Source organism: Danio rerio, chromosome 20 (assembly GCF_049306965.1).
Source record: "Danio rerio strain Tuebingen ecotype United States chromosome 20, GRCz12tu, whole genome shotgun sequence".
Lineage (NCBI taxonomy): Eukaryota > Metazoa > Chordata > Actinopteri > Cypriniformes > Danionidae > Danio > Danio rerio.
In genome coordinates, this window is record NC_133195.1 from 55909031 (window position 1) to 55935315 (window position 26285).

Here is a 26285-nt window from a genome sequence, read left to right on the forward strand (position 1 = left end):
AACGGTTAGGTGGAGAGGGTTTGGCAGACATTTCTGAATGCTTCTTAACCCTTGTGCACTGTTCAATCTAGCCTTTTGTTATGGACGAAAACATCCACTGAATATATCTGCTGTAAAAATGCATCAGATCAATATTTTTTCTATTTTTTTGCATAAATCTGTTGATCAACCTCAGTTCTGATCAAAACGACTAAATTGTTTAGAAAAATACAGGATTTTAACTCATAAAATTTATACATGATGTCACTGATTTGGTGAAACACACACAAAATGACGTATTTTCAGTATAGAGAGTAATTGTGGGCTTTATTTATTTTCTTTTATCACAGTCTTGGACATGTGAACGATAATAACAACATTGGCTTTGATGCATTATTTTTTTAGGATAGTGGATGCTGCACACTGGTGGTGGTGTGGAGAATGATTTTGAAGGATACAACTGATGGACATTCCAGGCCATGATCCTTACAGCAAGAATGTTTGGTTTCATTCACTGTGTGAATTGGGAAGGGCTCATCCGTATGCCCTTATCCCTTGTGGGCCGCAAGAGAGCGCTGGGGGGTCCGCGAAAAACTTGGCAGAAACAAAAAATTATTTACGAGATATTTTTTTTTCCAATCCTAAAATTATTATTATTTTTTTTAATACTTTATTTATAAGGATTTTTATTTTTACATTTGCACAAAAAAAGACAAACAATCAACAACAACAAAACAAAATATATAAACAAATATCCCCAACACTACTTTCCCTTTTGTGGCTTTAACAGAAGATATACATAGCTAACAGTCTGCAAACATAAAGTCCTCAAGATATACGATACACATAAAAAGTGAACAGTTCAGTGTGTGATAAAAGAAAGGTTCTGTATACCTTTATTACAAGCACTGCCATTGTGAAAGGCATTACAAGGTTACAGTGACATGAAAGAGGAATAAGAAAATATGAAAAAAAAAAATAAAAAAAGGGGGGGGGGGGGTCTTTTGGGATTATGAGAGATTTTATATATCCTCCTGCTCCAAAAATTGTAAATGGTCAACGTATGTAAGAAAGGGAGACCAGGTTTTTAAAAAAGTATTTTTTGAACCTCTTAGAGTAAATTTGATTTTTTCAAGCTGAATAAAATACATAACGTCTTTAATCCATCTACTATGTGTTGGGGCCTCAGTTTTTTTCCAATACAGAAGAATTAAACGCCTTGCCAGTAGCGTGGTAAAAGCAATTACTCTACATATTTCTTCTTTAAGCACAATATTTTCTGGACTGGTTCCAAAAATTGCCAACAGGGGTTCAGGTTCAATAGGAAAACCATACATTTCACTAAATGATTGAAAAATATCTTTCCAAAACCTCCCTAGATTTGGGCAGAACCAAAACATGTGGGCAGTTGTGGCTGGTGAAATTGAGCATCTACTGCATGCTGGACTAACAGTAGGATAGATCTTAGACAATTTTAAATTTGTAAAATGTAACCTGTGAAGTATTTTAAATTGAATAAGGGCATGTCTGGTACAGTGTGATGATGAATGTACTTTATTTAAAATACCATCCCATTCTAAGTCTGTGAAGTCTCTGCTCAAGTCGAGCTGCCAGGAGGTTTTAATATGTTCTAGACTTTGAGGATCAATTGTACAAATTAAAGAGTATATATGAGAAATTGGTCCTTTACTTTCGGGTTTTAAGTCTAATAATGCATCAATTACTGAGGCAGCAGGTAATTCAGGAAAAGATTTAAATTTTGACTTAACAAAGCTTCGTATTTGCAGAAATCTAAAAAAATTGTTTTTGGGCAGAGAAAAATTATGAGCAAGCTCTTCAAAGGAGCAAAAAATATTATTAATAAATAAATCTTTCAGGCATTTAATCCCCTTCTCCTCCCACACCCGGAATGCAGAGTCTGTACAAGATGGGGCAAATAAGCAGTTAGAGGCAATGGGACCTGCAATTGAGAGAGCCTGAAAGCCAAAATGCTTTCTTAACTGTGACCAAATTTTTAATGTATGTACAACTATTGGATTAAAAGAAGTCATATAATTCTTATCTGAAATTGGAAGTGATGCACATATCAAAGATTTAAGAGAAGCTCTGGAACAAGCTCTTTCACCCTGTACCCGCAGTGGAATTGACTCTGGGTCCCAAGAAGATACCCAGTACAACATTTTTTGAATGTTGCTTGCCCAGTAGTAAAACAAAAAATTTGGCAGTGCCATGCCTCCTTGGGATTTATTCCTCTGGAGGAATGATTTTCTAATACGAGGTGATTTACCTCCCCATATAAAACGGCTTATCAATTTATCTATGTTACAGAAAAACAGTTTTCTTATGAATATGGGTATATTTGAAAAAAGGTATAAAAACCGTGGGAGAACTGTCATTTTAGTTAGATTAATACGTCCAGACAGTGAAAGAGGTAGAGTGGACCATTTCTTGAAATCTTGTTTACAACATTTTAGTAATGGATAAAAGTTGGCTTTAAACAAGTCATTAAAGGAGCGAGTAACTGATATGCCTAAGTATTTAAACTTATCCTGATCCACTTTAAATGGTATTGTGTAAGAAGATCTATCTAGAGGGGCATCAATCTCAAAATACTCTGTCTTGTGCATATTTATTTTATAGCCTGAAATTTTTCCAAAATCTTTTAAGACTGATAGTATGTGAGGTATTGAATGAGTTGGATTTGAGACATATAAACGAACGTCATCTGCATATAAGGAGATTTTATGTTCTTTGTCATTCCGAGTGATTCCTGTAAAAATAGTAGATTGACAAAGTAATATGGCCAAGGGCTCAATCGAAATGGCAAACAGCAAAGGTGAAAGGGGGCAACCCTGCCTTGTACCTCTATACAAAGGGAAATATTCTGAATAGATATTATTTGTGCAGACTGAGGCTATTGGGGCAGAATACAAGAGCCTGATCCAGGAAATCAAATTTTCAGGGAAGCCACATTTTTTGAGAGTAAAGAAAAGATATTCCCACTCAACTCGATCAAACGCTTTTTCAGCATCAAGGGAAACGATGATTTCATTGATATCAGAGTGTGAATGCATGTACATTACATTAAACAAACGCCGCAAGTTATTAAACGAATTACGTCCACAAATGAAGCCTGTTTGATCACCATGTATTACTGCTGGACAACTTGGTTCAAGGTGCAATGCAAGAGCCTTGGCTAGTATCTTAAGGTCCACATTTAGCAGTGAAATTGGCCTATACGATTCACAGAAAATGGGGTCCTTATTTTCCTTTAACAAGAGTGAGATAGATGCCTGTGTGAGAGTCAGTGGGAGAGCGCCCCTCTTAAAAGATTCATTATATACTGCTACAAGAAGTGGGCTTAGTAAAGCTGAGAACTTCTTGTAGAACTCTATAGGAAAGCCGTCCGGCCCAGGTGCTTTACCACTCTGCATAGCCACGATGGTATCCGTGATCTCTTGCTGTCTGATACAATTTCCCAATTCAGAATCAATGTTAACAGGAGGGAGGTTTAACTTCTCAAAAAATGACTCAAAAACAGAATAATTATTAGTACATTCTGTTGAATATAAAGAGGAGTAATATTGAAAAAATCTATTGTTTATATCATGGGGAGTGTGTAATACAGAACCAGAAATGGATTGGATTTGACTGATCATTTTGGAAACATCGCATTGGCGGGCTTGGTAGGCTAATAATTTACTGGCTTTATCACCAAATTCGTAATATTTGTGGCGGGTCTTCAATAGCCTTTTCTCTTCTTGAGTAGTTGTCAAAAGTTTAACTCTGTCTGAAGGCGCAGTCTTTCCTTGTATAATTTAGGACATTGTTTTACAGCATATTGTTCATCTAATTTGTTTATCTCATCTGAAATTTCTCTAAGTTTGGCAGTCTCTTTTCTCTTGGTGTAGGAGGAGAAGGAAATAATCTTTCCACGTATAACAGCTTTAAGAGCCTCCCATAATGTGGCTCTTGAGTTTTCTGGTGTATCATTTGTCTCAAAAAAGAAGATTATTTCTTTTGATAAAAATGTAACAAATTTTTCATCTGACAATAATAGAGAGTTTAACCTCCAGTGCCTGACACCTGAATGATAATTAGGAAAGCTAAGTTTAAACGAGAAAGGAGCATGATCTGATATTACAATGTTATGATATTTGATTGATGAAATAAGAGATATTAGGGCTTTATCGATCAAAAAGAAATCAATACGGCTGTAGGTATGATGTACTGGAGAAAAGAATGAGAATGCTTTAGAGGAGGGGAAATAAAATCTCCATGGATCAACTAGCCCATACTGTTTACAAAAATCTTGTATAAGTATAGCAGATTTAGCAGGTGGTATGACTCTGCTTGAGGATCTGTCTAACGACGTATCCAAAACACAATTATAGTCACCGCCTATAATCAAAGCATGATTGTCAACTGATGGAACTGTGCTAAAAACTTTGCTGAAGAAAGAACAATCATCAAAGTTTGGGGCGTAGATGTTGATCAGTATTACTTGTTTATCAAACAGATGGCCTGGCACAATGATATTTCTACCATTAATGTCACTAATGACATTATCATTGACAAATGGAACATCTTTTCTAATAAGTTTAGCAGTACCTCTGCTTTTAGCATTAAAGGAGGAATGATAAACCTGCCCACCCCAAGATCTTTTAAGTTTCACCACATCTGTATTCAACATGTGTGTTTCTTGCAGAAAAGCTATTCCTGTCTTTAGGAAATGTAAATGTGACATAACCTTATTCCTCTTAATCACGTTATTAATGCCTTTCACATTCCAAGTCACAAAATTGATCTCACTTACTTGATGCTTGGACATTTTCTACAGGAAAACAACTAGTAAGCGAATCAAAATAGAGAAAGAGAGACTATACATGACTATAAGCATTGGCAACATATAACTTAAGCATTTGCTGACATGAAGGGATTCTAACTGAGAGCTAATTAACAAAAAAAGCCACACAAAAAACCCACCCACCTCCAAAATTAAACCCAACATAACTATAAGAAACCAAACGTCTACTGGTTTACAGTGTACCATCACTTACCAGTTATCATTTCTACTCTGTAATGTAAAAAAATAAATAAATAAACAAATCAAATAAAAAAATAGTAATACAGCTATTGAATTCTCGTCAAAAAAAAATAAAAAATTGAAATATTAACGTTACCAAGAGCACCGTTTTATCTTAATATGAACACTTTCAAACAACGATTATGAACTAGATTAACAGGTGAATCAGTTTTTAAATTGTCCGTTTAATCGCTTAAGTGATTATGTAATCGAGAATACGTTTAGAAGCAAGCAGTTACGAAGCAGTCTACTATGAGACATTTACAGCTGCTTGCTTATCGCGGGTGGCAAAACCTCCTGAACGAAATCAGTAGCTTGCTGAGGAGAATCAAAAAAATGTTTCTGACCATTATGGGTGACTCGTAAACGTGCAGGGAAGAGAAGACCGAATTCTATACCGGCCTCTCTCAGCCGTGCTTTGATCGGGTTGAACGCTGCTCTCTTCTTAGCCACCTCCGCGCTCACGTCTGGATAAAACTGAATCCGAAAGCCCTTGTAGAGAAGCTGTCCCTTTTCCCGTGCGAGTCTAAGAATCAGTTCCCTCGTCTGGAAGTGGTGAATTCGAACAATAAAGGGTCTCGGGGGTTGGTTTGATTTTGGTACGGGAGCCAGGGAGCGATGTGCTCTATCCACCACCGGGGGCTTGGGAAAACTCTCCTTCCCGAATACTTTAAGTAGAAGTTCTTCAGTAAATGCGGTTGGATGCGCGCCCTCAGTGTGCTCAGGAATGCCAATTATTCTCACGTTGTTCCTTCTTGAGCGATTTTCTAAGTCGTCGAGTTTCATTTTCATTCGTTCGTTGTCTTTGGTCAGAGCTGCGCATGCAGTTTCCAAAGAAGTGACATGGCCATCCACGTTGGTTAATGATTCCTCGACATCTTTCAATTTTTCCCCCTGGGTTTGCAGCGATGCTTTCACAGCTGAAATGGAGGTTTTTAGCTCGGAAAGAATCTCCACTCTGAGCGCTGCGACCTCTGATCTGATGCCCCCGAGAAGCTCGCGGATGTCGTCTCCCTGTGTCGAAGCCGCCATACCCGACGCTTGCACGTTATCCTCCTCAGTTATTCCAGTGTTCTTTTTTGCATTACCTCTCGGCATATTAGGTTATAAACGCTGTCACGATGTCTTGTTAATCTTATGTAAAATATCAGATACGCTTAAAACGCGTAGAGAACTCAGATTAGTCAAAGTGATTGAAAGTAATATTCAGAGCAGAAACGTGCGACTTCTTACTCCGCCATCATCGCATTTGGATACTCCCAATCCTAAAATTATTAATGACTATAGACTATTAATCTATATATAGTTTTATGGTTTATATCAGTGGATACTTAACTGTAATGTGTTTATCCCAAAATCCTTTGCGCTCTTTAAGATTTTGCATACAGTTGAATGGAGCAGTTAGCGGCTGTAAGTGCAGGACAGATGATGGAAAGATTTGCAAATCATGCAAATCTGACTTGGCGAGCGTTGAGGAAACCAGAAAGCATGATGAATCTTACATTGCGTTTGGTTTTACCTGCATGTTAAAGCAGGGAGTAGATAGACCCCAGTGTGTTCTTTCTCAAGAGATTGTCTCCAACGAATGCATGAAACCATCCAAGCTCAAGCGCCATCTACAGCAGAAACATCCCAATGAGGCAGAAAAATCGACTATTAAAACATCAGGAGTTGTGTTTGACCCGGCAGGCTAGTATTTTTTTTAGCAGCAAGCATCTGTCCCTGAGAGGTGTTTAAAAGCCTCATATTTGGCATCACTCCACATCGCGCGTGCTAAGAAGCCACACACAGTTGGCGAAGCATTGCTATTACCAGCTACCAAAGACATCGTCAAAGTTATTTGGAGAGGAAGCGGCACGAAAGGAAGATTGTTTGCCTTTGTCAGACCACACAGTAACCAGACGCAATGGAAATATTTCAAGAGTTCACACCTAGCTCATGATTTATATGTAGCTTGTTTGGCGTGCTGTCCCGGGAGAGAGCCCTGAGCTCAAGAGATCCTCAAGCCCAGAGCTCCCCCCTTTCGCAGGGTGAGGGGAGATTGAGCTTAGGTCGATCTTAAACTCCCCCGCTGCTGAGGCCAAGGCGATCTTCCTGAGAGTAAGACATTAGAAAAAAGATTTAGGCTTATTTGTCTATAATATAGAGCACATTTGGATGGTGGGAGAAAACCAGGGAACCCGGGAGAAACCCACTCGGACACAGGGAGAACATGCAAACTCCACACAGAAATACCCGATGGCCCAGCGAGGAGACAACGCCATTGGTATTCTTGCTGTGAGACAACAGTGCTAGTCACTGAGCCACCGTGCCGCCCATTCTGGATAAAGGTGGGAGGAGGGGGGTTTCTTCCAGACGAAGATAGCTGTAGAAAGGAAATGAGGATATATATAGTGACTTGGGATCCTCTGATTGGAGGATCCTGGGTCAATCATGAGCACATGCTCTTCTCGAAATTAGTTTAAAATTAAACTTCACTTCGCAATTTTCCATAAATACAAGACAGGGAAAAAAACTTTTCATCCACCAGTGCCTTAGTTAGAAAAGCTATCATGTTCAGTTACTGTGAACATTCGTCTTTGTTGTTGTTGTTGTTATGAAATATAAAAATTTTGAGAATCATTTTTGGCTATAGTGAGTTGCCAACTAATAAAATAAACAGTTTTCAAAACAATACCATTTGACATGCCTGTGAAATATGAACAATAATGTCTTTACGTTACACAGAATTTTAGTTTACGTATTTATACTTAAAATACATAAGTGCCTTTAAACTTTAGGCAAAAGGTTCCCCTGCAAGGAATCATCATATTTGAGGGTCCCTGAGATTAAAAAGCTTGAAAACCCCTGCTCTCGAGACATCAGAGACGTATTTTACATCTTGTATAAAGTGGCATAATAAGTCATAATATGTTTTTATTGATGTTTCTAAATGATTATTTCCTTATTTCATGTCTGTGTTCATATTATCTCTAATATTTTCCTTGTTTTGTATGCTTTACGATAGGGCTGGGCGATTTTTTTTCTGATTTTTTTCGATTAAATCGAATTTACGTTTTGACGACGATTTAATTTTATATGAAATCGAGAATCGCGATTTTTTTAAAAAATATATACATTTAATACATTATAATGGCACCAATGTGCTTTAGTTCACTTTCTGTATGAAGCAATAAGCACACCAGAAGCGCCTCTCGGCCACGCGCTCCGCAGCACCACGCAGCGCCATGGTTTAAGAATTTTAAACAGGTTCTATACACACACCGGCGCCGCCCAGCCACGATTCACAACGCAGTACATTTTTCAGCCACGTCACAGAGCGTCATCTGATTAGTTTCATGTTAAATATCATGCGAATGTGCACGTTTGGTGTGTGATACTTTAAACTGTCATGTGCGGGTCGTGTCGCGGCGCTTCTGGGGCCTCATGTACGAAGACTTGCGTGGAAATCATACTAAAACATTGCGTACGCACAAACCTGTAAATGTGCGCACGCAGAAAAAAATTCAGATGTATGAAACACTGCGTACGCCGAATCTCACACATATTCTTTTGTACATCCGAATGAACGTGAAACTGAGCGCAACATGCACGAGCGCAAAACCCCTCCCTGCCTCCTCCCCCGTATGAATATGCTAATGACTCTACTTTGGCAAAACCAAACGAAAAAGCAACGGCAAAAGCAAGAAGAGAAACTCTGAACAGAATGTGATCTGAACGTGCTGCTTTCGGAGGTAGACCGGAGAAAAACTGTGTTATTTGCAAGTTTGTCCTCCGGAATTAATAACAAAAGAAAAAAATAGAGTGGGAGAGTTTAGCTGATGCGGTTAACACAGTTAAATCTGAACATCGCACTGAGTGAATTAAAAAAGAAAGAGTGTGATTTATAGGGGTAAAATGTGTTGTACCTTAAACAGTTTAGTGGCGCAGCTCGTAAAACGCATATCAACATGTTTTGACACGTTCGAGCATGAACTCGGTTCGAATCCAGCATCTGATGAACTCATCCCCCCCCACCCCCCCGCTACATATCAGATTTTGCCTACTATTTATCACAAGAAAGACAAGTAGGAATGATTAATAACTCTGTGCATCATATTTTATTGGCACATTTATTGAATGGAAATGTTTCTGATTCACGCATGCAAATTCATCTTCAGATGGTGTCTTTATAGCAATGTGTGTGCAGTAGATCGTTCAGATTACATTGGGAAAACAGGCGACCGCTGCAAATTGTGCTTTAATGTTTGGCTGGTCAACTGTATGGTATGGAAACCTTATATACCTGCTAGATGAACCCGTCTCATACAGCTGCCATTGCACAGCTCAAAGACACTTTGTAGAGAGCAATTTAACACAACTGCCTCTAGGAGTCGCCAATGGAAATAAAACAGACACGCACAAAAAATGTGCGTACGCCAGGCATGAAGCTGGCGTGGAGCTGCGCACATTCCCACGTTCAGTTCATCGTTATTAAATCTAAACGTGAGCGATTCTGAGCGTGAAACCTGGCGAACGCAAAGTTTTTGTGCGTACGCTTCGTTGATACATGAGGCCCCTGGTGTGCGACCTGCTTGACTGCCTGTTAAAGCGTAAAGTCATGTAGGATTTTACTTGTTGCATTAGTCTGAGTCACGTCTGTGTGGATTGTCAAGACATATTCCCTCATCAAGTCGATAAACTCAATCTCAAGATGTATGAAGGACGTAAAAGCCTGCCATGTGAAAAACCGCGCCGATCTTTTGGTTTGAACACGAGCAGAGGTGAGGGACTGTAGCAGTGAAAGTGAAAGTACCCGCCCCCATGACGTCATTTAGCGGATCTAGCTGAAAACCAGACAGATCAGGCAGCATGATACAGAGAGTGGAGCAAAGCGCATCAAATGATCGGTATTTAATAGGGGGAAAAAGAAAAATAATTTTATATATTATTATTATATAATAGACACACATCTGGTGCTTGTATTTGCTCCTGCTATACGTCCACAACTTCACACATTGGGTTAAATTAGGCTTTACAGTTTCCATGTTCAGTCCTTTTCTTCCACTGTATCTTTTTAAGAAAAAGGCAGCATCATTACAACCTGACATTCAATCAGAAGACAAAGTCAAAGCCGAGCTGACAGCCAATCTTTCCTTGGCTCAGCAAAACTTGCAAACAGTACCTCTGTATTCCTGCAACGGGAATATTTACACAAATATTTCTTATTCAAATCTTCAGCAACGCTATTTAACTTGTGAATTTGTTTTACATTTATTTACACCTTGACCGATTTTTGTGTGACATTAAAACTACAATGTTCCTTAACCAGATGGTTTTTCAAGTTACTTTTATAGAGAATGTTACTTCAGTCATGTTGTTGTAATGTTTTGAGAAGACGAGTAACAAAAAAAAAAAATCGAAATCGTGAATCGGTCAAACTTTATAAAAAACCTAGATTTTATTTTTTTTGCCAAATCGCCCAGCCCTACTTTAAGATGTGTGACGCTGCACTAAGCTTGACACTATGTGATGAGGCTGAATAAATACAATATATTTTAAAAAGTATTTACGCATGTCCAGAGCACACAACACACAGTTAACACACATTTTAATGGGGGAAACCATTAAATGCATGACAGTGAGTTACAAGCTGACATCATAGTATGCGAGTATATGATGATGAGTACATGTCGATGATGCAGAGATGAAAAAGGAAATCTTTACAGAAATGAAATGCAATCCTGGAGTGTTTTCTTACAATGCAGAATAGTGTTCAATAAATATACAGACAATCGTTTACTCTTAGCAGTACCTCTTAATTTGCTGATTACAGACCAAACGTACAGCCTCTGCAGTGTTTTTCACAGTCTTCGTGACGTACTGAATGTGAAAGTGTGTGTTTTGTTCATGTTTTTCAACAGAATGAAGCAACAGTGTCATATTTATAACTTAAAGACTGAAAGAAATTAAGCTACCTATTCAATCAAACCAGCACCAAACAAATGTACAGCACAACAATCCAGATCTGGATCATCTGGACAGGTTCCTAATCAAAATATAAGAGAAATGACTTTCAGAAATATGTGAAAAATCCACTGAAAGCTGAAATTAGAGACCTGAAGAAAGCTGATGGCACTTCACATCACCGGTTTATCCATATAATCTGCTTGACTAGTCCTCGATCTGGGATCTGTGACTGGTGTGTCAGTATAACTGGGTATTCTTTATTGATTTATTAATTGATTTGTAATAGTATAAGCCTAATAAATGTGCTTGTTCTCTCCTGCCATTAACATGTTAATCATACAGCAGGTATTTTAAGTGCAATAAGTTAGCAGTACTAATGATTATGGGATTATTATAATCAAATCTGCTGTTGTGAGTTGATAGTGAGCTCTTTAGACAACTGTCAATAAATATTATCTAAATTTAGAAAGATAATTATTGCATTATGACATTTTACTCATGACTGTATGTTTATATAATAATAATATTTTAATAATTTGTATATTTATTATTATTTTTGTGGTATATATGTGGACATAAAAATAGAATAATAGAATGATAAGAGTCATGGATGAATGGATAAACAGATGGATGGATGAAAAGCTGGATAGACAGTATAATGGCAGATAGATAGATAGATAGATAGATAGATAGATAGATAGATAGATAGATAGATAGATAGATAGATAGATAGATAGATAGATAGATAGATATGTCATAATAAGTCATAAAATTAATAATCATTAATATGTTTTTATTAATATTTCTACATGATTATTTCCTTATTTTATGTCTGTGTTCATATTATCTCTAATATTTTCCTTGTTTTTTATGCTTTAAGATGTGTGACGCTGCACTAAGCTTGCCACTATGTGATGAGGCTGAATAAATACAATATATTTTAAAAAGTATTAGGAGAATTACGCATGTCTGGTGCACAAAACACATAAAAATACAAATAAAACATCAACAAACATAATAAAAGAGCTTTGTACCACAGTTTCAAGTGTATTCAAACACAATTTATTACAGTTCAGATGCAGACAAACACTACATGCAATAAAAGTATTACAAGAACACACAACACATAGAGAGTCAGGTCTGCCGGCGTTATGAAGCCTTCTGAATACTGGATCACCGCCATCTGATTGGTTCTGTTGCTTGGCGGGCTGGAACTGCTGATCCACCAGTGAGGAGCCGGACCCGGAACAGCAGACGTGGTGCAACCAGACGGACCCGGAGCAGCTGACATGCCGCAATCAGACGGTCCCAGATCAGCAGCCATGCTGCAATCAGACGGACCCGGAGCAGCAGCCATGCTGCAATCAGACGGACCCGGAGGAGCTGACATGCCGCAATCAGACGGTCCCAGATCAGCAGCCATGCTGCAATCAGACGGACCCGGATCAGCAGCCATGCTGCAATCAGGCGGACCCGGAGCAGCAGACATGCCGCAATCAGACGGACCCGGAGCAGCTGACATGCTGCAATCAGACGGACCCGGAGCAGCAGACACTGCGCAGCCCCCAAACAGACCCCTATCCACAGACAGCCTGCAGCCTCCAGAGGCATCCGGGTTACCAGATACACTGAAGTCCCGAGACGCACCCGGATAAGAGGACACACTGAAGAACCCAGACGAACCGGGATCAACAGACACCCTGCAGCCTCGAGATGGACGAGCATTAAGAGACACACTGAACACCCCAGATGGACATAGGACGAGGGACAAGCGGAGGACTCCAGGTGGACCCGGACTAAAAGAATCCGAGTAGAATCCATTAGGTCCCGGGTCAACAGACACACTGGAGATCCCAGGTTGGTCCACGTCAATGGAGACAACACAGACCCCACACGGATCCGGGGACCCTGGGGTGCCCTTGACGATTCTCAAGATGACTTTGCTGCAATCTTTCTTGAGGTAGATCTTTCTAGTCCGTTCTCTCGATTCTGAGGCTGAAGAGAGAGAAAACATTACATGGTGTTATTCCCCGATAACAACCAATTCAACTAATAGCACATGCCTATAGCCATGTAATAAGCAGGATAATAAACAATTCTACAATATTTTAATCTGTGTTTCACTTCAATTACTATAATCAGCTAAAACCACAACTCATGTCTTTCCTAATCCTTCTGTTTCGCTGCTTACCGACAGCACGAGCGCTACCAGATGGGTCAGTGTGGTCCACTATAGATGTTGCTGCTGCATCCATACAGCAAAGCTTATGGATAGCTTTTCCCATTTTCCGGAAGAATGAAAGAACGCCCGTCTTCCTCCGTCCTCGTCTTTGCATCTCTAAAGAAAATGAAAAAACATTTAGAAAGTACAGATAACGGGTCAGTAGCACAACAACCAGCGGCTGCACATCACCACCCACTTTGAATGTTATCACTTCATTTAATGAGCGTTATCATAGTGGCCTTCTGTGCTGACTGGTAGGCTCAGAAGGATTATATCATCCATCCACATGGTTAATCAGCTATACTTATATTGAAGACTCCAGATCCAGATCTGTTTTTACATTACTGTGACGGTTGGGTTTACAGTTGGAGTAGGGTTAGACATTACCTGCTTTCTGGAACCGTTCTTCACCGGACTCGAACCGCGTCATCGTGGTCCCTGCATCACAAGTCTGCCGACATAAAGTGGTAAAGCCGTCCACACGGAGGTAAGCGGTCAGCTTGTAGACGCGTAAAGGAACGGCGTCATACCATAGCGTTATTTTCAGAGACAAAATGCAGCCACACGTACTTCTGGATACATTATTTATCAGTAATGTATATAGAGCTACGTCTTCAGAATGAGCCTATGCTAATTTTAGTATCATCTTTGCTTTATTGTATTCATTTAGTATTTTATTTTACTTGTCATTTTTTTATTTTATATATATATATATATATATATATATATATTTTTTTTTTACTGAACATATCAAAAACCGAACTGAATCCATGACCTAAAACCAAACCAAATCATTTAAGTCAGTATTGTAGCACCCCTAGTGGCCAATAAGACCAGCTTTACAGTACAATAATAATAGTACTATTAATAAACATCTTCAGCATAATTTACATTTAGTCATTTAGCCGACGCTTTTATCCAAAGCGACTTACAAATCAGGAAATAATACAAATAATAAACTGTAGTAATTATTACTGTAGTATATTTTACAAATTGCTACAGTAAACTAGTAGACTGTATTATATTACAGCATTTACTCTAGTATTTAGTTTGTAGTATTTACACTTACATACTATACTTATAACAATATACAATGCAACACTTTCTCATACGCATTTGTACACAGCACCTTATAACCTGTATATTTATAACAAATCTGTACATACAACTCAACATTCAGATCTTTTGGACTAACTGCATCTCTGTTTAATGTTTATCGTCTTTTTTTCATATTTATTTTGTGATGTCAATTTACGTACACTGTAAGCTTCTGCAGCCATAACAAATTCCTGTGTATTAGCAATAAAACTGATTGTGATTCGATACTAAAGAACGGCAGTGAACTGATAAATGTGAATAACTCATGATATTTTAAAAGAGCCGTGTTTCAGTGTGAATTATGACAGAGTTAAATTGTTTACAGTCATTCATCTTTTTAACACACACTGATTCTGACTGCATTCACACTGAAATATCAAATACACCAAAACATTCCATTTATTAAAGATTATGAAGGCTAAAACACCCTCAACAGCCGTATCTCCTTACTGTAGCCACACCAAAAATGTAAAAGTTATCACACATACAGTATAACAAGAACAATTACTGAGATAATATATACTGTAGAGCTGTTCAATATACAACTTATATTTCATAATATGAAGTTTTATATTTTATTATTGTTTATTTTAGCCTTCTACACTCTCAAACATATAATAATGAGTAAAATATGATCACATAATGAATTAAAACTGTGTATTTGTATGATTGTGCTTCACATGTAGTGAAAATATGAATTAGGATAATGATATTATATCATTTTATATACATAAACATCATTGATGTTGACATTTGAGATTTCTGTCGTAATTTGTCTTGTAGTTCATACAGTATATTATCTACTTTACCACAGTAAGTGTATAACAGAATAGATTTACCACATCACTGTAGTAAATATCAAAAACACTGCAGTATTTACATCAGGAAGTCTACTTCATGTCCTATAGTAAATGTACTATATATATATATAAAATAATACAGTATATTTCCACCGGTGTGCTGCTGTGCTCTTACCTGCTGTCTGGTTCTCCACGACGGCCGCAGATGAAGCTCTCTGTTCGGACGCTCCTCCAGCGCGACCGCGGCTCCTGAACTCTGGTGAATCTCGTGTAATCATTCTCTCCAGAATATTGTAATCAATATCGTGCTGTAAACGCTGTATTTTTGACTGAAAACGCATGACTGTTCGCTGACTGTCAAACACCATCTACACCACTGAACACCAAATCAAACTGACGCGCGTTCAAGAGTGTGTTCTAATTAGCGTTCGAAACTGTGACGTCATGCGGGGGAGGGACTGACGTGTACGCTGCTTGTGCTGTTACAACTTCAAACACAGGTAGAAAGTGTTAAACTACAAATACTACAAACGGGCACTGTTCAATCTAACTAGCCTTTTGTTATGGACGAAAACATCCACTGAATATATCTGCTGTAAAAAGTCATTAGATTAATAAATATATATATATATATATATATATATATATATTGCATAAATCTGTTGATCAACCTCAGTTCTGATCAAAACGACTAAATTGTTTAGAAAAATACAGGATTTTAACTCTTTAATTGCCAATTCATACATGATGTCACTGATTTGGTGACAAACACACACAAAATGACGTATTTTCAGTATAGAGAGTAATTGTGGGCTTTATTTATTTTCTTTTATCACAGTCTTGGACATGTGAACGATAATAACAACATTGGCTTTGATGCATTCATTTTTTAGGATAGTGGATGCTGCACATTGGTGGTGGTGTGGAGAATGATTTTGAAGAATAAACTGATGGGCATTTCGGGCCATGATCCTTACAGCAAGAATGTTTGGTTTCATTCACTGTGTTCAATTGGGAAGGGCTCATCCCTATGCCCTAATCCCTTGTGGGCCGCAAGAGAGCGCTAGGGGGTCCGCGAAAAACTTGGCAGAAACTAAAAATTATTTACGAGATATTTTTTTTTCCAATCCTAAAATTATTAATGACTATAGACTATTAATCTGTATATAGTTTTATGGTTTATATAAGTGGATACTTAACTGTAATGTGTTTATCCCAAAATCCTTTGCGCTCTTTAAGATTTTGCATACAGTTGAATGGAGCAGTTAGCGGCTGTAAGTGCAGGACAGATGATGGAAAGATTTGCAAATCATGCAAATCTGACTTGGCGAGCGTTGAGGAAACCAGAAAGCATGATGAATCTTACATTGCGTTTGGTTTTACCTGCATGTTAAAGCAGGGAGTAGATAGACCCCAGTGTGTTCTTTCTCAAGAGATTGTCTCCAACGAATGCATGAAACCATCCAAGCTCAAGCGCCATCTACAGCAGAAACATCCCAATGAGGCAGAAAAATCGACTATTAAAACATCAGGAGTTGTGTTTGACCCGGCAGGCTAGTATTTTTTTAGCAGCAAGCATCAGTCCCTGAGAGGTGTTTAAAAGCCTCATATTTGGCATCACTCCACATCCCGCGTGCTAAGAAGCCGCACACAGTTGGCGAAGCATTGCTATTACCAGCTACCAAAGACATCGTCAAAGTTATTTGGAGAGGAAGCGGCACGAAAGGAAGATTGTTTGCCTTTGTCAGACAACACAGTAACCAGACGCAATGGAAATATTTAGCAGTTTTCCATAAATACAAGACTGCAGAAACAACAAATGTTACAATTATCCAGGTTCAACTTTTCATCTACCAGTGCCTTATTTAGAAGAGCTATCATGTTCAGTTAATGTGAATATTTCGTTGTTGTTTTTTTTTATGACATATAAAAAGTTTGAGAATCATTTTTGGCTATAGTGAGTTGCCAACTAATAAAATAAACAGTTTTCAAAACAATACCATTTGACATGCCTGTGAAATATGAACTATAATGTCTTTACGTTAAACAGAATTTTAGTTTACATATTTATACTTAAAATACATAAGTGCCTTTAAACTTTAGGCAAAAGGGTCCCCTGCAAGGATTCATCATATTTGAGGGTCCCTGAGATTAAAAAGCTTGAAAACCCCTGCTCTCGAGACATCAGAGACGTATTTTACATCTTGTATAAAGTGGCATAATAAGTCATAATATGTTTTTATTGATGTTTCTAAATGATTATTTCCTTATTTCATGTCTGTGTTCATATTATCTCTAATATTTTCCTTGTTTTGTATGCTTTACGATAGGGCTGGGCGATTTTTCAGATTAAATCGAATTTACGTTTTGACGACGATTTAATTTTATATGAAATCGAGAATCGCGATTTTTAAAAATATATACATTTAATACATTATAATGGCACCAATGTGCTTTGGTTCACTTTCTGTATGAAGCAATAAGCACACCAGAAGCGCCTCTCGGCCACGCGCTCCGCAGCACCACGCAGCGCCATGGTTTAAGAATTTTAAACAGGTTCTATTCACACACCGGCGCCGCCCAGCCACGATTCACAACGCAGTACATTTTTCAGCCACGTCACAGAGCGTCATCTGATTAGTTTCATACTAAAACATTGCGTACGCACAAACCTGTAAATGTGCGCACGCAGAAAAAAATTCAGATGTATGAAACACTGCGTACGCCGAATCTCACGCATATTCTTTTGTACATCCGAATGAACGTGAAACTGAGCGCAACATGCACGAGCGCAAAACCCCTCCCTGCCTCCTCCCCCGTATGAATATGCTAATGACTCTACTTTGGCAAAACCCAACGAAAAAGCAACGGCAAAAGCAAAAAAGAGAAACTTTGAACAGAATGTGATCTGAACGTGCTGCTTTCGGAGGTAGACCGGAGAAAAACTGTGTTATTTGCAAGTTTGTCCTCCGGAATTAATAACAAAAGAAAAAAATAGAGTGGGAGAGTTTAGCTGATGCGGTTAAAGTTATATCTGAACATCGCACTGAGTGAATTAAAAAAGAAAGAGTGTGATTTATAGGGGTAAAATGTGTTGTACCTTAAACAGTTTAGTGGCGCAGCTCGTAAAACGCATATCAACATGTTTTGACACGTTCGAGCATGAACTCGATTCGAATCTAGTGTCTAATGAACTCATCCCCCCCATTATGCGGCCGAAAATTAATCTATGCGACCTCATAATATATTTTGGCGCATTAGTGCGAGTCTGCAGATACTGGTTGTAGTGCGACCTGTTTTGATTTTTTGTAAAAACGTGCTGAATCGCTCTTCCCTGCCGCTATATTGGTTCATATTAGCTGTCAATCACTCAAGGTATTCCGCTGTCAGATGACAGGGAAGGAGCTTTAATGACCACGGGAAATACAAACGGCTGAAGAATGAAAACTTAAAGCACACAGGTTTGCAAACCCCACCTAAAGTTGAGGGCGCAGATGAGAGCGATCATGACACGTGATGGATATTGATCTGCCAGCTGAGATCAATCGAGTATGTGCTTTTCGGAGAAGGCGCCCGAATCTCCATGCGTTGCGTTCACTGCGTGTTCAGCGCAAATGTCCGCTAAAAGTCAAATCTAATACTGTACATATCATCGCCAAAGAAGCTCGCCTTTACTAAGTTTACACTGAATCTGCGGCTCATCATAACAAACAGCGGTTTTGCGCCGGTGGTCACAGCAAGAATCCTGCTCTGCCTGCTCATATATTGGGTCGGCTGACTCGCCAGCTTTCCACTAACACAGAAAAATGAAGATCAGCTCAGACTGAACCTTTAAATTGACACAAACTGAAACCAAAACTTTTAAAGAGTGATAGAAGTGTTTCTCTTGTCTATTCTTGTTTGAGGTGTATATTATTTTTTATTTATTTACTGATGACTGCTTTCCAGCTTTCAGCATTGAATTGAATGATTTATTATAATCTTTTGTTTGTTCTGTAGCAGAAATATTATTTATTTAATTGACATTCATATAAAAACAGCAGTACAAAATCAATATTTCTTACTGCAATGCTTCATTTTTGTTTGATGCAAACTACAATTATTTTTCATAAAGTAACAGACTTTTTATAGCAGACATTCATGCACGTTCAAGGCAGTTCATTGTTACTATTATTGTCATTTTTATCATCATTAATATTCTATAATTATTAGACATTCATTTTGGAATTATTGCACACAAATATCAAGTCATCACAGCATTAGTTAGATAGTTGTTTCTGGTTTTTGTTAGTCCTATTGATGTTGTTTTAAAATACAAAAAATCCCTCAAAAAACTATTTGCAGCGGTGCTCATTCATTTTTGGTGGGTGCTCCTAAATCTTTTTTGGTGCTCCTCAATATTTGAAGTTGGGAGCACCGGTGCTACCAAGTAAAAAAGTTAATTTTGAGCCCTGTTCACGCATGCAAGTTCATCTTCAGATAGTGTCTTTATAGCAATGTGCGTGCAGTAGATCGCTCAGATTACATTGGGAAAACAGGCGATCGCTGCAAATTGTGCTTTAATGTTTGGCTGGTCAACTGTATGGTATGGAAACCTTATATACCTGCTAGATGAACCCGTCTCATACAGCTGCCATTGCACGGCTCAAAGACACTTTGTAGAGAGGAATTTAACACAACTGCCTCTAGGAGTCGCCAATGGAAATAAAACAGACACGAACAAAAAATGTGTGTACGCCAGGCATGAAGCTGGGGTGGAGCTGCGCACATTCCCACGTTCAGTTCATCGTTATTATTTCTAAACGTGAGCGATTCTGAGCGTGAAACCTGGCGAACGCAAAGTTTTTGTGCGTACGCTTCGTTGATACATGAGGCCCCTGGTGTGCGACCTGCTTGACTGCCTGTTAAAGTCATGTAGGATTTTACTTGTTGCATTAGTCTGAGTCACGTCTGTGTGGATTGTCAAGACATATTTCCTCATCAAGTCGATAAACTCAATCTCAACATGTATGAAGGATGTAAAAGCCTGCCATGTGAAAAACCGCGCCGATCTTTTGGTTTGAACACGAGCAGAGGTGAGGGACTGTAGCAGTGAAAGTGAAAGTACCCGCCCCCATGACGTCATTTAGCGGATCTAGCTGAAAACCAGACAGATCAGGCAGCATGATACAGAGAGTGGAGCAAAGCGCATCAAATGATCGGTATTTAAAAGGTGGAAAAAGGAAAATAATTAAATATATTATTTTATAGTAGACACACATCTGGTGCTTGTATTTGCTCCTGCTATACGTCCACAACTTCACACATTGGGTTAAATTAGGCTTTACAGTTTCCATGTTCAGTCCTTTACTTCCACTGTATCTTTTTAAGAAAAAGGCAGCATCATTACAACCTGACATTCAATCAGAAGACAAAGTCAAAGCCGAGCTGACAGCCAATCTTTCCTTGGCTCAGCAAAACTTGCAAACAGTACCTCTGTATTCCTGCAACGGGAATATTTACACAAATATTTCTTATTCAAATCTTCAGCAACGCTATTTAACTTGTGAATTTGTTTTACATTTATTTACACCTTGACCGATTTTTGTGTGACATTAAAAATACAATGTTCCTTAACCAGATGGTTTTTCAAGTTACTTTTATAGAGAATGTTACTTCAGTCATGTTGTTGTAATGTTTTGAGAAGACGAGTAACAAAAAAAAAAATCTAAATCGTGAATCGGTCAAACGCTGCACTAAGCTTGACACTATGTGATGAGGCTAAATAAATACAATATATTTTAAAAAGTATTAGGAGAATTACGCATGTCCAGAGCACACAACACACGGTTAACACACACTTTAATGGGGGAAACCATTAAATGCATGACAGTGAGTTACAAGCTGACATCATAGTATGCGAGTATATGATGATGAGTACATGTCGATGATGCAGAGATGAAAAAGGAAATCTTTACAGAAATTAAATGCAATCCTGGAGTGTTTTCTTACAATGCAGAATAGTGTTCAATAAATATACAGACAATCGTTTACTCTTAGCAGTACCTCTTAATTTGCTGATTACAGACCAAACGTACAGCCTCTGCAGTGTTTTTCACAGTCTTCGTGACGTACTGAATGTGAAAGTGTGTGTTTTGTTCATGTTTTTCAACAAATTGAAGCAACAGTGTCATATTTATAACTTAAAGGTTGAGAGAAAATAAGCTACCCATCAAATCAAACCAGCACCAAACAAATGTACAGCACAACAATCCAGATCTGGATCATCTGGACAGGTTCCTAATCAAAATATAAGAGAAATGACTTTCAGAAATATGTGAAAAATCCACTGAAAGCTGAAATTAGAGACCTGAAGAAAGCTGATGGCACTTCACATCACCGGTTTATCCATATAATCTGCTTGACTAGTCCTCGATCTGGGATGTGTGACTGGTGTGTCAGTATAACTGGGTATTCTTTATTGATTTATTAATTGATTTGTAATAGTATAAGCCTAATAAATGTGCTTGTTCTCTCCTGCCATTAACATGTTAATCATACAGCAGGTATTTTAAGTGCATTAAGTTAGCAGTACTAATGATTATGGGATTATTATAATCAAATCTGCTGTTGTAAGTTGATAGTGAGCTCTTTAGACAACTGTCAATAAATATTATCTAAATTTAGAAAGATAATTATTGCATTATGACATTTTACTCATGGCTGTATGTATATATAATAATAATATTTTAATAATTTGTATATTTATTATTATTTTTGTGGTATATATGTGGACATAAAAATAGATAGAATAATAGAATGATAGATTCATGGATGAATGGATAAACAGATAGATGGATGAAAAGCTGGATGGACAGTATAATGGCAGATGCATAGATAGATAGATAGATAGATAGATAGATAGATACGTCATAAATTAATAATCATTAATATGTTTTTATTAATATTTCTACATGATTATTTCCTTATTTTATGTCTGTGTTCATATTATCTCTAATATTTTCCTTGTTTTTTTATGCTTTAAGATGTGTGACGCTGCACTAAGCTTGACACTATGTGATGAGGCTGAATAAATACAATATATTTTAAAAAGTATTAGGAGAATTACGCATGTCCAGAGCACAAAACACATAAAAATACAAATAAATCATCAACACACATAATAAAAGAGCTTTGTACCACAGTTTCAAGTGTATTCAAACACAATTTATTACAGTTCAGATGCAGACAAACACTACATGCAATAAAAGAATTACAACAACACACAACACATAGAGAGTCAGGTCTGCCGGCGTTATGAAGCCTTCTGAATACTGGATCACCGCCATCTGATTGGTTCTGTTGCTTGGCGGGCTGGAACTGCTGATCCACCAGTGAGGAGCCGGACCCGGAGCACCAGACGTGGTGCAGCCAGACGGACCTGGATCAGCAGGAATTGTGCAACCAGACGGTCCCGGAGCAGCAGGCTTGGTGCAACCAGACGAACCCGGATCAGTAGACATGCCACAATCAGACGGACCCGGATAAGCAGACATGCCGCAATCAGACGGACCCGGATCAGCAGCCATGCTGCAATCAGACGGACCCGGATCAGCAGACATGCCGCAATCAGACGGACCCAGAGGAGCTGACATGCTGCAATCAGACGGACCCGGAGCAGCTGACATGCCGCAATCAGACGGACCCAGAGCAGCAGACATGCTGCAATCAGACGGACCCGGAGCAGCTGACATGGCGCAATCAGACGGACCCGGAGCAGCAGCCATGCTGCAATCAGACGGACCCGGATCAGCAGCCATGCTGCAATCAGACGGACCCGGATCAGCAGCCATGCTGCAATCAGACGGACCCGGAGCAGCAGACATGCCGCAATCAGACGGACCCGGAGCAGCTGACATGCCGCAATCAGACGGACCCGGAGCAGCAGACACTGCGCAGCCCCCAAACAGACCCGTATCCACAGACAGCCTGCAGCCTCCAGAGGCATCCGGGTTACCAGATACACTGAAGTCCCGAGACGCACCCGGATAAGAGGACACACTGAAGAACCCAGACGAACCGGGATCAACAGACACCCTGCAGCCTCGAGATGGACGAGCGTTAAGAGACACACTGAACACCCCAGATGGACATAGGACGAGGGACAAGCGGAGGACTCCAGGTGGACCCGGACTAAAAGAATCCGAGTAGAATCCATTAGGTCCCGGGTCAACAGACACACTGGAGATCCCAGGTTGGTCCACGTCAATGGAGACAACACAGACCCCACACGGATCCGGGGACCCTGGGGTGCCCTTGACGATTCTCAAGATGACTTTGCTGCAATCTTTCTTGAGGTAGATCTTTCTAGTCCGTTCTCTCGATTCTGAGGCTGAAGAGAGAGAAAACATTACAAGGTGTTATTCCTCGATAACAACCAATTCAACTAATAGCACATGCCTATAGCCATGTAATAAGCAGGATAATAAACAATTCTACAATATTTTAATCTGTGTTTCACTTCAATTACTATAATCAGCTAAAACCACAACTCATGTCTTTCCTAATCCTTCTGTTTCGCTGCTTACCGACAGCACGAGCGCTACCAGATGGGTCAGTGTGGTCCACTATAGATGTTGCTGCTGCATCCATACAGCAAAGCTTATGGATAGCTCTTCCCATTTTCCGGAAGAATGAAAGAACGCCCGTCTTCCTCCGTCCTCGTCTTTGCATCTCTAAAGAAAATGAAAAAACATTTAGAAAGTACAGATAACGGGTCAGTAGCACAACAACCAGCAGCTGGACATCACCACCCACTTTGAATGTTATCACTTCATTTAATGAGCGTTATTATAGGGGCCTTCTGTGCTGACTGGTAGGCTCAGAAGGATTATATCATCCATCCACATGGTTAATCAGCTATACTTATATTGAAGACTCCAGATCCAGATCTGTTTTTACATTACTGTGACGGTTGGGTTTACAGTTGGAGTAGGGTTAGACATTACCTGCTTTCTGGAACCGTTCTTTACCGGACTCGAACCGCGTCATCGTGGTCCCTGCATCACAAGTCTGCCGACGTAAAGTAGTAAAGCCGTCCACACGGAGGTAAGCGGTCAGCTTGTAGACGCGTAAAGGAACGGCGTCATACCATAGCGTTGTTTTCAGAGACAAAATGCAGCCACACGTACTTCTGGATACATCATTTATCAGTAATGTACATAGAGCTACGTCTTCAGAATGAGCCTATGCTAATTTTAGTATCATCTTTGCTTTATTGTATTCATTTAGTATTTTATTTTACTTGTCATTTTTTTATTTTATATATATATATATATGTTTTTTTTTTACTGAACATATCAAAAACCGAACTGAATCCATGACCTAAAACCAAATCAAATCATTTAAGTCAGTATTGTAGCACCCCTAGTGGCCAATAAGACCAGATTTACAGTACAATAATAATAGTAATATTAATAAACATCTTCAGCATAATTTACATTTAGTCATTTAGCCGACGCTTTTATCCAAAGCGACTTACAAATCAGGAAATAATACAAATAATAAACTGTAGTAATTATTACTGTAGTATATTTTACAAATTGCTACAGTAAACTAGTAGACTGTATTATATTACAGCATTTACTCTAGTATTTAGTTTGTAGTATTTACACTTACATACTATACTTATAACAATATACAATGCAACACTTTCTCATACGCATTTGTACACAGCACCTTATAACCTGTATATTTATAACAAATCTGTACATACAACTCAACATTCAGATCTTTTTGACTAACTGCATCTCTGTTTAATGTTTATCGTCTTTTTTTCATATTGATTTTGTGTTGTCAATTTACGTACAGTGGAAGCTTCTGCAGCCATAACAAATTCCTGTGTGTGTGAAGCACACTTGGCAATAAAACTGATTGTGATTCGATACTAAAGAACGGCAGTGAACTGATAAATGTGAATAACTCATGATATTTTAAAAGAGCCGTGTTTCAGTGTGAATTATGACAGAGTTAAATTGTTTACAGTCATTCATCTTTTTAACACACACTGATTCTGACTGCATTCACACTGAAATATCAAATACACCAAAACATTCCATTTATTAAAGATTATGAAGGCTAAAACACCCTCAACAGCCGTATCTCCTTACTGTAGCCACACCAAAAATGTAAAAGTTATCACACATACAGTATAACAAGAACAATTACTGTGATAATATATACTGTAGAGCTGTTCAATATACAACTTATATTTCAAAATATGAAGTTTTATATTTTATTATTGTTTATTTTAGCCTTCTACATTCTCAAACATATAATAATGAGTAAAATATGATCACATAATTAATTAAAACTGTGTATTTGTATAATTGTGCTTTACATTTAGTGAAAATATGAATTAGGATAATGATATTATATCATTTTTTATACATAAACATCATTGATGTTGACATTTGAGATATCTGTCGTAATTTGTCTTGTAGTTCATACAGTATATTATCTACTTTACCACAGTAAGTGTAAAGCAGAATAGATTTACCACATCACTGTGATTTACTGTAGTAAATATCAAAAACACTGCAGTATTTACCTCAGGAAACCCACTAAATGTCCTATAGTAAATGTACTATATATATATAAAATAATACAGTATATTTCCACCGGTGTGCTGCTGTGCTCTTACCTGCTGTCTGGTTCTCCACGACGGCCGCAGATGAAGCTCTCTGTTCGGACGCTCCTCCAGCGCGACCGCGGCTCCTGAACTCTGGTGAATCTCTTGTAATCATTCTCTCCAGAATATTGTAATCCATATCGTGCTGTAAACGCTGTATTTTTGACTGAAAACGCATGACTGTTCGCTGACTGTCAAACACCATCTACACCACTGAACACCAAATCAAACTGACGCGCGTTCAAGAGTGTGTTCTAATTAGCGTTCGAAACTGTGACGTCATGCGGGGGAGGGACTGACGTGTACGCTGCTTGTGCTGTTACAACTTCAAACACAGGTAGAAAGTGTTAAACTACAAATACTACAAACGGTTAGGTGGAGAGGGTTTGGCAGACATTTCTGAATGCTTCTTAACCCTTGTGCACTGTTCAATCTAACCAGCCTTTTGTTGTGGACGAAAACATCCACTGAATATATCTG

At 38.5% G+C, this 26285-nt stretch overlaps 5 protein-coding genes across 11 annotated transcripts in view; 3 read left to right on the plus strand and 2 right to left on the minus strand.

Moving 5' to 3' along the window:
* The window catches only part of arhgap39 (Rho GTPase activating protein 39), a 297088-nt gene extending 278975 nt beyond the window's left edge, over nt 1-18113 (plus strand). For both annotated transcript variants that reach the window (XR_012396149.1, XR_012396150.1), the window contains one exon: nt 18066-18113. The gene's annotated coding sequence lies outside the window, so the exon portion shown is untranslated. The remainder of the gene's footprint in view (nt 1-18065) is intronic.
* The window catches only part of pycr3 (pyrroline-5-carboxylate reductase 3), a 547472-nt gene that overhangs the window by 88768 nt on the left and 432419 nt on the right, over nt 1-26285 (plus strand). The window lies entirely within an intron of this gene.
* Nucleotides 1-26285, plus strand: part of si:ch211-221n20.8 — a 142370-nt gene that overhangs the window by 33281 nt on the left and 82804 nt on the right. The window lies entirely within an intron of this gene.
* si:ch211-221n20.1 lies at nt 12054-15531 on the minus strand. Of its 2 annotated transcripts, XM_073933821.1 has the most exons (4): nt 15312-15531; nt 13626-13689; nt 13206-13352; nt 12054-13009 (listed from the first exon to the last, which is right to left on the minus strand). In XM_073933821.1, exons 2-4 carry the CDS (start codon nt 13666-13668, stop codon nt 12087-12089), a joined length of 1113 nt encoding a protein of 370 aa, XP_073789922.1. In that variant the 5' UTR covers nt 13669-13689; nt 15312-15531; the 3' UTR covers nt 12054-12086. The 2 variants fall into 2 exon arrangements, with proteins under 2 accessions (XP_073789922.1, XP_021324392.1); XM_021468717.2 differs by lacking the exon at nt 13626-13689.
* Nucleotides 22321-26037, minus strand: LOC141379467 (uncharacterized). Of its 2 annotated transcripts, none has more exons than XM_073933801.1 (3): nt 25818-26037; nt 23704-23850; nt 22321-23507 (listed from the first exon to the last, which is right to left on the minus strand). In XM_073933801.1, the coding sequence occupies exons 1-3, from the start codon at nt 26008-26010 to the stop codon at nt 22354-22356; spliced, it is 1494 nt and encodes a 497-aa protein (XP_073789902.1). In that variant the 5' UTR covers nt 26011-26037; the 3' UTR covers nt 22321-22353. The 2 variants fall into 2 exon arrangements, with proteins under 2 accessions (XP_073789902.1, XP_073789903.1); XM_073933802.1 differs by lacking the exon at nt 25818-26037 and adding an exon at nt 24124-24344.

Coding starts and splice junctions, on each gene's coding strand:
- LOC141379467 (XM_073933801.1), bottom strand. CDS start 26,010: ATGGTGTTTGACAGTCAGCGAACAGTCATGCGTTTTCAGTCAAAAATA. Junction 23,851..25,817: donor CGTGGAGAACCAGACAGCAG/GTAAGAGCACAG, acceptor CATTTTCTTTAG/AGATGCAAAGACGAGGACGG. Junction 23,508..23,703: donor TGGTAGCGCTCGTGCTGTCG/GTAAGCAGCGAA, acceptor CTCTCTCTTCAG/CCTCAGAATCGAGAGAACGG.
- si:ch211-221n20.1 (XM_021468717.2), bottom strand. CDS start 15,504: ATGGTGTTTGACAGTCAGCGAACAGTCATGCGTTTTCAGTCAAAAATA. Junction 13,353..15,311: donor CGTGGAGAACCAGACAGCAG/GTAAGAGCACAG, acceptor CATTTTCTTTAG/AGATGCAAAGACGAGGACGG. Junction 13,010..13,205: donor TGGTAGCGCTCGTGCTGTCG/GTAAGCAGCGAA, acceptor CTCTCTCTTCAG/CCTCAGAATCGAGAGAACGG.